At 37.1% G+C, this 12,184-nt stretch overlaps 1 protein-coding gene across 2 annotated transcripts; it reads right to left on the bottom strand.

The window, feature by feature from the left end:
• Positions 1-1,247: 1,247 nt before the first annotated feature.
• Positions 1,248-10,448, bottom strand: LOC110777003 (protein argonaute 1). 2 transcript variants are annotated; one of them, XM_021981583.2, is made up of 22 exons: positions 10,288-10,448; positions 8,803-9,509; positions 8,467-8,675; positions 8,236-8,385; positions 8,009-8,142; positions 7,803-7,912; positions 6,713-6,819; positions 6,435-6,573; positions 6,229-6,345; positions 5,435-5,542; positions 4,738-4,809; positions 3,984-4,106; positions 3,651-3,825; positions 3,313-3,572; positions 2,938-3,080; positions 2,791-2,853; positions 2,649-2,712; positions 2,404-2,539; positions 2,245-2,318; positions 2,061-2,155; positions 1,731-1,762; positions 1,248-1,649 (listed from the first exon to the last, which is right to left on the bottom strand). In XM_021981583.2, exons 2-22 carry the CDS (start codon positions 9,499-9,501, stop codon positions 1,429-1,431), a joined length of 3,231 nt encoding a protein of 1,076 aa, XP_021837275.1. In that variant the 5' UTR covers positions 9,502-9,509; positions 10,288-10,448; the 3' UTR covers positions 1,248-1,428. The 2 variants fall into 2 exon arrangements, with proteins under 2 accessions (XP_021837275.1, XP_056692788.1); XM_056836810.1 differs by having other exon boundaries at positions 8,803-9,512; positions 10,288-10,442.
• Between the last annotated feature and the right edge of the window lie 1,736 nt (positions 10,449-12,184).

The following is a 12,184-nucleotide window of genomic DNA, read 5'->3' as shown; positions in this document are numbered from 1 at the left end:
TGAAGTACTAAAATGACACTCCGTATTCTACAGCAAGCTAAGCCCAATTACTCCGTATTTTTTTTTTTGGTGATAGGCTCATTTCACTAAAATCCCTTGTGAAGTATAACAGTAGTTGTGAGTCTACCCTAGTTTTTCTCATCATCTCATGTACTCAAGATCTCTTTCTTCAGTCGTTTACTCTCTCCCATTCTTTTTCTTCAGTCGTTTACTCTCTCCCATTCTTGTTCTTACTTTTATAACTCTCCATTCTTCCACTTCCTCTCATAAATTTCCAAATTAGTTTGAAAATCTTATATTTATAGCTGGTGGAGTGAACTTCAACATTTCCATATATTTCAGTCATTGACCTTGAAGGCTTTAATGATGGAAGTGAACTATTATGCACTTTTTTGGGTTTGTAGTTAGGTGTGAATTTGTAGTCTGCCCCATTGTGTTGTATTTTGGTTGATTGAGATCTTCTAAACTTTTTAAGTATGCAAACTTTTAAGAAATACGATCTAACGGTTAGACCACTTTTATGCAGTGGAACCAATTAATTATGCACTTTTAACCACCGAAACCAATTAGTTAAGCATCGAAACCAATTAGTTATGCAACCGAATCAATTAGTTAAACACTGGACCAATTAGTTAAACAATGAAACTGATTAGTTAAATAATTAGATCAATTAGTTAAGACTTTATGAGTTTCAAGTTAAAGTAATAAATTTGTTAAAAGATAATAATTATTCGACTCATAAATTTAACTATTTATCTTTATACCTTAACTATTTTGTTATTCAATTAATTATAATTTTATACTTTTAATTATGTTTTACACTAGTTTAATTAGTACCAAAAAAGTGGTCTAATCGTTAGGCGGTCTTACACAAACGTTTCTTTTTTAAATATATATGTGTTTTATTTATATGAAGATCCAATTTGTCTTACTACTTCGTATATTTTTGTGGGTTGAATTAAACCAAAGGTAATCGGATTCCAAATTGCTAAACTATGAATTGCGATGACATAATCTACACACACCAGACAAAACAAATTTAAAAGGTTATAGGCAAATCATCAATTTTCGGGTCGAGTTCGAGTTTAGTTCGACCTTGAGTTTGGATTTCGAGCTCTAGTCAAGCTTGATAATTCCATGCTCGCGAGTTTTCGAGCCTGAGTCGAGCTTGTGTTTCCGAATTCGAGTTCAGCCAAACTCGAGCTCATAAGCATCCCTAGTAGAAAATCTTCATAGCAAGTTCATAATTCAGCTCACAGAATATCAGACACATAAATGAAAGAAAATTACAAAAATATGTAGTCAAAGTACTTCAAAGAGAAGTGCTCAAAAGACACACAAACCCAATTCACGCTACACAACATCCAGTAGCCGAACTCTGAGGCTCGGAGGCCCAATTCATTTATCACGGAAAACCACACTAAAGACTCAACAGTAAAACATGACTTTCTTAACGTTATCTTTCAGACCAGGAAGAGGTCGTACAGCAACATTAGAAGTAGGAGATCTTGTACTTCGCCCGCCTGCAGAAGCCATACCTCCACGACCACCAGCAGCACCACTTGTCATCGAACCACTATCTGAGGTCTCTGGCTCCATGTAGAAGCGAGCACGAAATGCAGCAAGATGGGCATAATATGCTGGTGGGACTGTTAATCAGATGGAAAAAATTAGAACCCAAACATTGGAAAACTGTAAAATGATCACACAATCCAGGACAGAAAACTAACCAATTGAAACAGATCGGGTACACCTTGCATACCTGTAAAAAGAAAAGATAGACATCAGCCTAAAGCACCTCAAACAAAGAGAGGAGGCAAAGTAATCCTTGCTATACAGTGCAATTCTTTTTGTGCAAAAGAAAATGCCTATTAGAAATACAAAATTTCCCCTCTCAATTCAGCAAATGCCTTAGTCACACAGGCAGCCAAGCCAGATCATGTGTAAATGTCAAACTAATTTAAGTTCATCTCCTACGGTTAAGCTAGTGACGGCAAAATCAGAGATACAAGTCCAATATCCTAACTTAATAAAACAAGCAGAAAAGCCAAGGAACTTACGTATAACACAGATTATTAGTTAGGGATTGTAACTCATCAGCTGTGAATTTGTTTTCATCCCACAATACATGGTAATGTGCTGGTCTGCTAGTACCCTGTTGACAGATGCACAATTTAAATCCAAACAAGAAATATAAGTGAAAAAGTTAAGACAAATGAGCGCTGCAAAGTTTAAGAAAATAACCTGAATACCAGCATGACTACAAAGGTAAAAGTCAAACTCAGTTGGGTGACATATCTTAGAATCAACAACAGTACCTAAAAAAGCAAACAAGAGAGTTCATAAAACAGATTACAAAAGTATATCAGGCAACTCAAAACAAAAAGAGTAAGGAATATTAACCAGGCAATATGTTTCCACTCCTGTCAACTGAGTTTCGATCATGATGGTTGTTAGCAAACAGTCTTGTATGATGACGCTTTTGAACCACAACAAATGTTACAGGAGGTTGATAATTCGGCTCTAATGAAGCACATGCCTGTCAGAAAGAAACAATGACAATATACAGGTCAATAACCAATCCTCATAAAAATGAAATCAAAAGTGTCAAAAGTAAACCAAAGGTGAGAGAAGTTTGAGGTCTCGACCTTTCGAATAGCATCAAGTTCATACAGCAAGACTTGATAAAACTGACCCTCACTCACACCATCCCTTCACAGATAAAAGAAAGAGTCAAGAGAAAGCACACTACTAGATCAAACACACAGACAAAATTGTAAAATAGAGAACCTGTAGAATATAATCCGCAACGGTTTATGACCTGTTGATCTTCGGAAAGATATAAGAAGCTCCCTAAAAAAAGGGAAAGTGAGGCATAAGCAAACAACTCTAGTGGAGAAATCTTGGTAAATCAGTAGCACATAGCAAACTTAGTACTTTATCATTCCTCCGGTAATTTGGCCTCGGTTGGGATCTTGCCAGGTTTTGTACAGATCTTGAATAAGTTCCTGGCGATGTGCTTGAGCAGACACCAGGCCCGCATACTTCGTTACTTCGGGCCAATCCTGAGATGCAACAACCTGAAACCACAATAAATCTTAAAGGTCTGCGCCCCCTCTTAAAAACTCCAAAAAGAACAATCAACAAACTTAAAAAAACCAATGTATATCAAATCTAAACATGCAAAATATGAGGATTGTTCATCGAAGAGTTTCAAGAAATGTTCATAGACGCAAACAAAGACAACAAACAGAACAGAACAGTCGAATGTGGATGTAATAATATCTAAGAAGAGAAGACAAAGATACGTACAGCAGCAATTGATGGACTGGAGTCTTCCCCAGGATGAGGATGGGTAACATCAGCTCCAAATATAATGGTTGGTCGATCACTAACAAGAGGTATGCGTCTTGATAATGCATCAACAAGGACAGTATTCCTTCCGCCAACCTTCACATTAATTTTCAGAGCAACATTTGCCAAGTATTGCTTACTCATCTTAAACACATGTTTGGTCAAGCAGCATTGAGAAACAATTCCAAGTTCAGTTTCACAGATCCGTTTAAGATCACCTAAAGCAAAAGAAGTTAGTCAATTACACAATCGATAAGCAAAGCTATTATATTGTACTCAAAAACAATTGTCACTACCATAGAGAGAGCCATTGTTATCAGGGAGAATGACGATAAGCAGGTCAATCTCTTTTTTCTGTTGCTGTAATTTAGTCAAGGCACTCATGGCATCATGATATCGAGTTTTCAGAGCCTTCTCAACCTGGTCTGGGCGAGCAGAGATGGCTGGAAGTACAGGTTCTGGATTGTACATCTGAGAATGTCCACAAACAATTGGTAAAGAAGCCACCACCACAGAAACACTCACTAAATTACACATTGCAAGGCACATTGCATATCATTACCATAACATAAAGTTTAAACATTAAAGCAATGATAACAAACAAACAAAATCATGTAGAAGATACATACCATTCCAGAAATATGACACATTTGAGCAAGCTCAGAGCAAAAACTGCGAGCAACACCATCTTGCACATTTCGTGAAAAGTTTATGCAGAACCAGTTGTTCACTGTTCCCCCATTAACCATTTTCTGCCAAAAAAACAACAATTAGGATAAAGGACCAACTTCGCTTTACTTTATAAAAAAAAATCATGTTCCGTTCATATGGCATTTTAGCTACCCGACTTCAACAAATAAATATTACATATCAATAACCAACAAAGACAAGATGAGCACATTTAATCAACAGAATGTAACAGAGACCATGGAGAAATCATTCAGAAAAGTAAAAATTTCCAACAAAGACAAGCACATTTAATCAACACACGTGAGTGCATAACAGAAAGCATGGAGAGGAACCATTCAAAATCATAATAAATTCAGTTTGTTGCTGATGTGAGAAAAGTTCTTATCCAGTTAGCAGCACGAATAATTAGTCGGTGATTTGAAGATAAAAAGGTGAGATATAGTACATTAGATAAGTTTCCAGAATAAAATTGGCACGCAGGCATCGTACACATTTCATCCATAATAAAGGTTATATGTAATGTTTGTTCGAACAACTACCAGAAATAGGATTTCCACATTGAGGATATATAAATAAGTACAAAATATTTATCTCATGCTCTCATAAACTTCCGTACAAACTGCAACTTCCAAAAGATCTGTGTCTTAGAAAGTAAACAATAGGAAAAAAATGCAATATGGGCCACACAATTACCTTATTCATCATATTCCACTGACCAACTTGGGGGAGACAGTTTTTCTCTCTACCACTATCATGGTACTTGAGCTGCAATAAAATAGATCATTAACAAGCTTTTGAGATGAAAGATCAAGAAAGATCAAAAAAATTACAAGTGTCTCAGAAAATAATAGTGCTTATCCACCCCCATCCAAACCCTGCGGACATCCTGCCAGTCAGGCAGGATGCTAGTAATACTTGCATATCAACAATATTTAAGAAAAAGGAATAACTTGGCAACAGTTACATTTCAAAAGAAGAATCTGTAGGGATGTGAACTTCTGCTTAACATTCCACTGTCCTTCATCCACTCCTCCCAATACACAAAGACATGCCAAAGCCCTCAGTCAATACCACATCCCACCCTGCTGTTGGCTCTTACATCTTTATTAATGGAAAATTGTACTTACTTTATTCCAAACATTTTTCTTGAACCTAACAAATTTTGGCAAGCAATACTTATTTACAGCGTACAGGTAAAATCACGATGATTCAAGCAGTAAGAATCCTTTGTGACTTTCAAACATTGTTTCAAATTTAATCATCAGCCATTGTTCTTCATTACGTCTTGCCTGTTTTTATTTACTCCACTCATTTCAATACCTGGCTACCTGCTATACCACAGATGAAGCATGCCAAAAACAACAAATTTTCACACAACAATACAACATACCCATGGTGCAGGAAGAACACGTGCTTCAACACTGGCAAGCCTCTCATCAATTTTAATTCCAAATTCTTGCGCGTATGGATCAGCATGGTATGCATTGTGATGGACAGTCTGGAAAAGCAGTCATGTGGATCAGTGGTTACATAACTATGAATTGAGTCATACTCATAAGAGAAGTACAGCCTAAAAAAACACAAAAGATCACCTAAGTAAATTTCCCAAACATTTGAGGGAGACTCTTTTCAAGCAGAAAAGACACTCGTACAAGACAATATTTGCTTTATATAAGATTGTCACAAAGTCACAAACTACCTTTTAAAGGTATCAAATTAATTCAAGAACCCAAAGAACTCCATAACATGTGATAAAGAATGAAAGAGGTCAAGTCTCTAACAAACTGGAAGTAGTCCACATAAAAAAACTCGTAAAATAAACTTCAAAACAAATCTTCTTGCATGCGACAAGCTTAAAATAGAGCAAAGCACATACTCACCAGGAAGCAACTAGATCATGCAAAAAGTACAGAAAGAATAACCAACAATTGCCTATATTGTACCTAAAGGATTCCCCACTCAGGAGAACAAGCCACTCAAAACTATTCAGGGAAGTGCAAGGGGAACCCTTAAAAATGGTATTTCTGTACTTCAAAGCTAAATGGCAAAAAAATAACATGACAGTGTACATGCACGAAATATTCCGTCCTTCAGCTGAGAGAAGAATAATAAATAAATAACAAACAATGTGGAGAAAAGATAGTCTGAAAGAAAAGCGGATGTATGAGCACCCGTGAGACAAACCTGAAGAATGTCACGCTCTCTCTCTTGAGGACGCTGGCAAGTCACCTTCAGCAAAGCTGTAATTTGTCTTTCATTTAACCGTTTAGAATATCGTTGACCTTCAACAATCTTACACACCTACACAATCATAAACCAATCAGACATTAACAGCGAGTCTAAATGCCATTTCCTTAAACCTAATATAAGTTAATGAAAGAGTTAACAACCTCCATGGGCAAATAATTTGGCCTCTGTGTATTTCCAACTTGTAGACATGGCCACTGTGTGTGTTGGATGACAAACCCATAAGTCTCATAGAAATACTCCACAACTGACTTCATTGTCCCTCTTTCATCAACAGGGAAACTAACCCCAAAATAGAACAATAAAAAAAACCAAGTTCAAATTCGAAAGGGAGAAAAGATATTTAGAAGTACAAGCATCAAAAAAGAAAATTATCTCTATTCAATAGAAGGCAAATTGAAAACAATCAGCCCAGCCTTACGTGAGCTCCCTTGTTGCCTGAGATGTAAGTCCAGAAATTCTATATTTTCTGCGCATATTTCCGCGGTGTGTAACTTCAACCTTAACCCCTCTTAGAGCCTTCTTAATCTGTTTTCACCAAGAAATTATGATGAATAAAAAGAAAAATCAGGCAAAAGAGAGATAAAAAACTACGCATAATGGCTTTCCTAGGCTTAAATATCACAACGTTGTAGGCTATCCAGGGGGCACACAGCAGTATACACATATAAATATTAAATGACAATATAACAAAATTTCCTCACCTCATTCCCTTTACAAGATAATTAATTAAATGCATCAGACCACACTCTGCTCAGTAAATTATACTCCCTTCGTCCCAGATTAGTTTTTACACTTTTCATTTTCATCATTCCCATGTTAGTTTTTACAATTCTATTTTAGGAAAAACCGCTCGATTATTCTAATAAATCTCTCTACCCACCACAAAAAAATAGGCCTCTAAACTCTCTCACATTCAATTAAAAAAAATACTCCATTATCTTCTACCACATCTACTTTTCAATAAAATAATACTCTACTATCTCACATTCAATTAAAAAAAAATACTCCATTATCTTCTATCATATCTACTATTCAATAAAATAATACCCTCATTTCATATCTACTTTCCAATAATATAATATTTGATAACCAAAAAACAACTTACTCCTAAAATTGTGGTATGACAAGTGTAAAAACTAATTTGGGGAGAGGGAGTATACAAAAGTCCCTCAATCATATAACCGTCTTTATGTTCCCATTCAAAAATGTAGCAAGATTGATAGAAATTTGACAAGTTCAGAATACAAAAATGAATGTTAATCGAGAGATAAAATTCATAAGAGGTAACCAAATAAAAGGTGAGAATAGAGGTAGATTTGTAGTCAGAAATATAAAATTGGACATAAAAAGCAAATGAAAGATTGACAAGGGACCCCCAAAAACAAATACTGGAAAGATAAATTGCAGATGGTGTAATAAGCCTCTAAAGTAAGATATTTGATAACTGTGTGACCTGTACAATTGAGACATTCATACTGGCACACAGGGAAAAGGTAATAAACACTTGCCTTGACCCGATCGGAATCAGACAATGGCCTAGTAGTAACATCTCGGTTCAGCAGCTGGGTCACAAAGTCAATAACAGGCAACGGCTCAATGAAGGCAGTGGAAGACATGTCTGCACAAATTATAAATATTCAGACTAAAAAGAAGAAAACATAGATCACTGCTACAGTATAAAGGACGCAAAAGCAGGTAATATAAAAATATTAACCTATATTCAAAGATAGGCCCATCTGAGTTGGTCGGATACTCTGATAAAATCCACGCCAACTTTCTAAACCCTCACCCAGTGGCTGCCTCCGCCCTAGATTGGGGGAATAAAATGAACGGCCTACTGGTGAGTAGCTGCAAATTTGAGATAATAACCATGTTAGTGCAAAAGTACAATGGAAATAAGATACAGAAATGCACCAAAAGAAGCAAAAAAAGAGAACGCACCGAGTGGTGGGCAATTCACGCAATACTATGTCAAGAACCTGAAGAGCCTCTTGGGGTGCATCAGCCTGTCTACCTTGCAAAAACATGCCTAAGTGGTGCAAATCCACACGTGCAGCCAGCTTGATCACAACCTTGAACTCTCTCTCTCTCCTGCTAAAAACAACATCACACTTTATAAGAGACAAATCTCACAAACACTTGTGTAATGAAAGACAAATTTGAAGTTCGAACCTTGGCGCCCCAGATCCATCATCCTCATCAACAAGTGTAATCCTAAATTCTTTAATGGTAAATGGTAGAGGGCCAGCAGTATAAAGACTTTTTCTTCCATCATAAGCTGGAAGTCGCCTTCCGAGATGAGATTCTCTGTACAACTTCACCAATTGGGCCATAACAGCCCGATTCACACCCCTCGATGTCACCTCGGGTACGATCGAGACCTGTAACATATTTACACAACAAAATAATAAACAGCTCAGATAGTAACCAATGATTTACCAATAATAATATCAGCAACACAAAGGAATGCAAGACAGGCAAATGGATAGAGATTATAAGAAATTATACATCATATTGGTGGAGATCCTTATCAGGTAATTCAGCAAAAAAATGGTTTGCTTTTACAATGCACTTGGTTCCAGTGCTACCCTTCCCAGGTCGGAGAGGAAACCTCACTGACTTGCTGCTAACAGGCAAAGGCTGAATAGCCTGAGAAGATGGTTCTTCAACAGACAATTGTTCAAACTGCTGCAGAACCTCTGATGATTCGGCCTGCAAAGGCGACACAGCAGAACTGGCCTCAGCCTGTTCCACCGGCTTTCCGGGAGTCATCGCTTGAGGAGGCTGACCCCCAGGTTGGTAGGAACCCTGGGAAGCTTGGTGCAGCTCGGGAACTGAAGGGCGATAAGACCCACTGATAGGTCCACCACCACGGCCACCACCACCACTGCTACCACCGCGGCGCTGAGGTGGGGCACCACCACGTGGTTGCTGCTGAGCACCCCTGCCTTGGTACTCCACAGGTCCACCAGACTGTTGCGAGGACATGCCACCACGCTGGCCACCACCAGGTCCACCACGGCCTCCACCATATCCTCCACGGCCCCCTTGTCCCTGAGGCCCCCAACCCCTACCTCCACCTTGGTGACCACCAGTAGGCTGTTGTGGTGGCATAGGTTGACCACCTCCGTCTCTTCCACCACTCCCACCAGCTTGCTGAGAAGTCTCTCCTTCCCCATGTTGTTCACTTCTCTTCTTCCTCACCATTGTGCCAACTGCTTCAACAAAATAAACAAACTTAAAAAACAGCAAAACAAAAATGTTTATTCGCATACAGGGATACAACAATCACTCAATGGACGAATTCATGCACTTTCCATAAAGGTGAAGCAAAAACTAGAAATCATATCACTACCATATTACATGTCAGAGAAATAACATACATGATATAATAGGTAACAAGATACGAAAAATTGAGGCGCATAAGTGGGAAAAAAAACATTATGGTCGAGGAAATCTGATATACCTAATCACCCAGCAAAACACGATAACGGAAAATAGCTAAGCAAATTTCATTGGGCCATGGCGTGAATCGCTAGCATTCTAAGCATAAAACACAACAACTTCATGAAATGTGTAAAAAGAAGAGGCATTAGAGCAACACCGACGGCACAATTGACCACAAAAGAATTCATCAAAACAAATTTCCAGAAAATCATGTTTAAACATCATCAAACTTAAAAGTCACAACTTCCAATTTTGCACAAATTAAAACTTACAACAATAAAAAAAAAAATTAACAAACCCTAACCAACAAAACTTCAAACAAACTTCTAATCGCGCAAAAAGAACCAAAACCAGACAACAAAACGACAACAAAATCAACACAATTGCGATTGAAAACAAAACGATCTAACAATACTCAAACAAAACCAGAACAAGGGCAAACAAAACCGCTGTCAAAAAAAATTAGAATGCGAGTAATATAAAACAATCACACGAACTAGATCCATCAAATTAGAGGGGAATACTGTAGAAATTGAAGAACAATACCACTTATTTGACCTAAAAAATCGACGCCCTTTTCACAACCGGAAGAGCAATTTCCCTCTCGCCGCCGAGAACCCCAAGAGAGTGGAGAGAGTAAAAAAAAAGGAGAGAGAGAAAATGACAATAAATTACAAACGGCGTCTCCGAAACAAAAGCCACTAATCTACGAAGAAAAAAATGAATATAAAGCCAATAGCGGGTGTTGGAATTGACCATATGACCCTTTTGAGGGATTGTTTTCTAGTGTTTGGATGGATTTGATTGGTGATGATGTGGGAGGGGTATATTTGGAAGTGGCACCAATGGGATTGTAGATGGGGCCTTTTGTTGGTGATGTGGAATTATGTGTTAACGTGGCACTGCTTAAATTCGACAAGTTGATTGGTCCATTTTTTTAAAAAAAACAAAAATTAACTAGTGTGTGTTCTAGCAACGTTCCGGGGTGCTACTTTGAATAACTAGCTGTCCCCCCAAGATATCAAAAAAAAAATTATAAAATTATTACTGGTATAATTTGCTATTATTATTTTTATAGAATATAATTATAGTCACAGAAAAAACAAAAAACAAAAAATCCCTCAAAAAAAAAGTCACACAAAAAACACATATGAAAGCGGAAAAAAAAAACGCCATGGGTCATTTACACATTTTTACCACCAGACTTTCAGTGAATTTCCGCAACGTATTATGATATCCTCAAAAGATTAACATGCATGTAAACATCAAGAAGACAAGCAAGAGAGCTTTATTATGCACTGGAATTTCAAATTAAGCATATGCAATTCAACCTAAAATAAGAATATAGGCCATTGCATTCAGTTTGGAAGTCCACTTATACACATGAGTACAATAGATCATACAAAACAAGCTTATAACACCCTGTTTAGCCGTGATAGATTCAAGAAATTAAAGATAAAGATATCAGCAAGATCAAATGGCCAACAGGATAACAGGGGAAAAAAATTTAGCCGTGATAGATTCAAGAAATTAAAGATAAAGATGTCAGCAAGATCAAATGGCCAACAAGATAACAGGAAAAAAAATATTAACATTTAAAAGTACTCCAAATTACAGAGTATCATATAGCCACATCAGTAATTAATTGTTTGTCTTAACCATCCAACTCATGAGGCAAAATAAAAATAAACAATAATAGAGAAATCATCAATCCTTCTAAAAGCAAGAACATCTCATTTGAAACAGTAAATTTACTATATTGCCCCTCAAATTCTTCCTTGAAAAACTTCCATTTTTCTTAAGAACAATAAAATGACCAATTTACCCACCATCCCTTTGATCCATCCTTTCCTAGTATCCCTTTGTTTTCTCACGCGTTCAACAATTAGCTCTCTCTCTCCCTTTTCTCCTAACACTGCTTTTGAAGCTTTCTTCAATGGCTTCCCTACCCTTTATCATGATTTTATTCCTACTTGATCACGAAATTTAACATGGTATCAGAATGGGACGATCTAGATTTATAGATCTTAAATTCCGCACAAAAATTTTTGTTCAAACCAAATAATTCATCAATTTTCCCCCAAATTTTCTACTTCAAAATTTTTCTCAAAAATGGTCTAAAATTCGACAAATCAGGGTTTTGATTTTCCCTGATATCTTATGGTTTTATTCACTAATCGTTCTTTTCGAACCTTGAATCAAATAATTAATTCTTGAGTTCCCCAAATTCTAGGGTTTCCTGTAGTTCTTCGAGCAATTTCCGTGTGTTTGCAAGAATCTGGCTATTGGTTATAGATTCTTGATGCAAGTTACGTTTCTGCGTTCCTTGCGATGTCCCTTCCTAATAAACGCACAACACCTCCGGGATCTAGAGAGAGAAGTCAAAGAGTTCAACAACGGCGGAAAAAAATGCAGATCTCTATTCAATATCTTGGAGACTATC

The sequence above is a fragment of the Spinacia oleracea genome, chromosome 2 (assembly GCF_020520425.1).
Source record: "Spinacia oleracea cultivar Varoflay chromosome 2, BTI_SOV_V1, whole genome shotgun sequence".
NCBI lineage: Eukaryota > Viridiplantae > Streptophyta > Magnoliopsida > Caryophyllales > Amaranthaceae > Spinacia > Spinacia oleracea.
The sequence above is the reverse complement of the archived record's forward strand: the minus strand, read 5'-3'. Positions and strand labels throughout refer to the sequence as shown.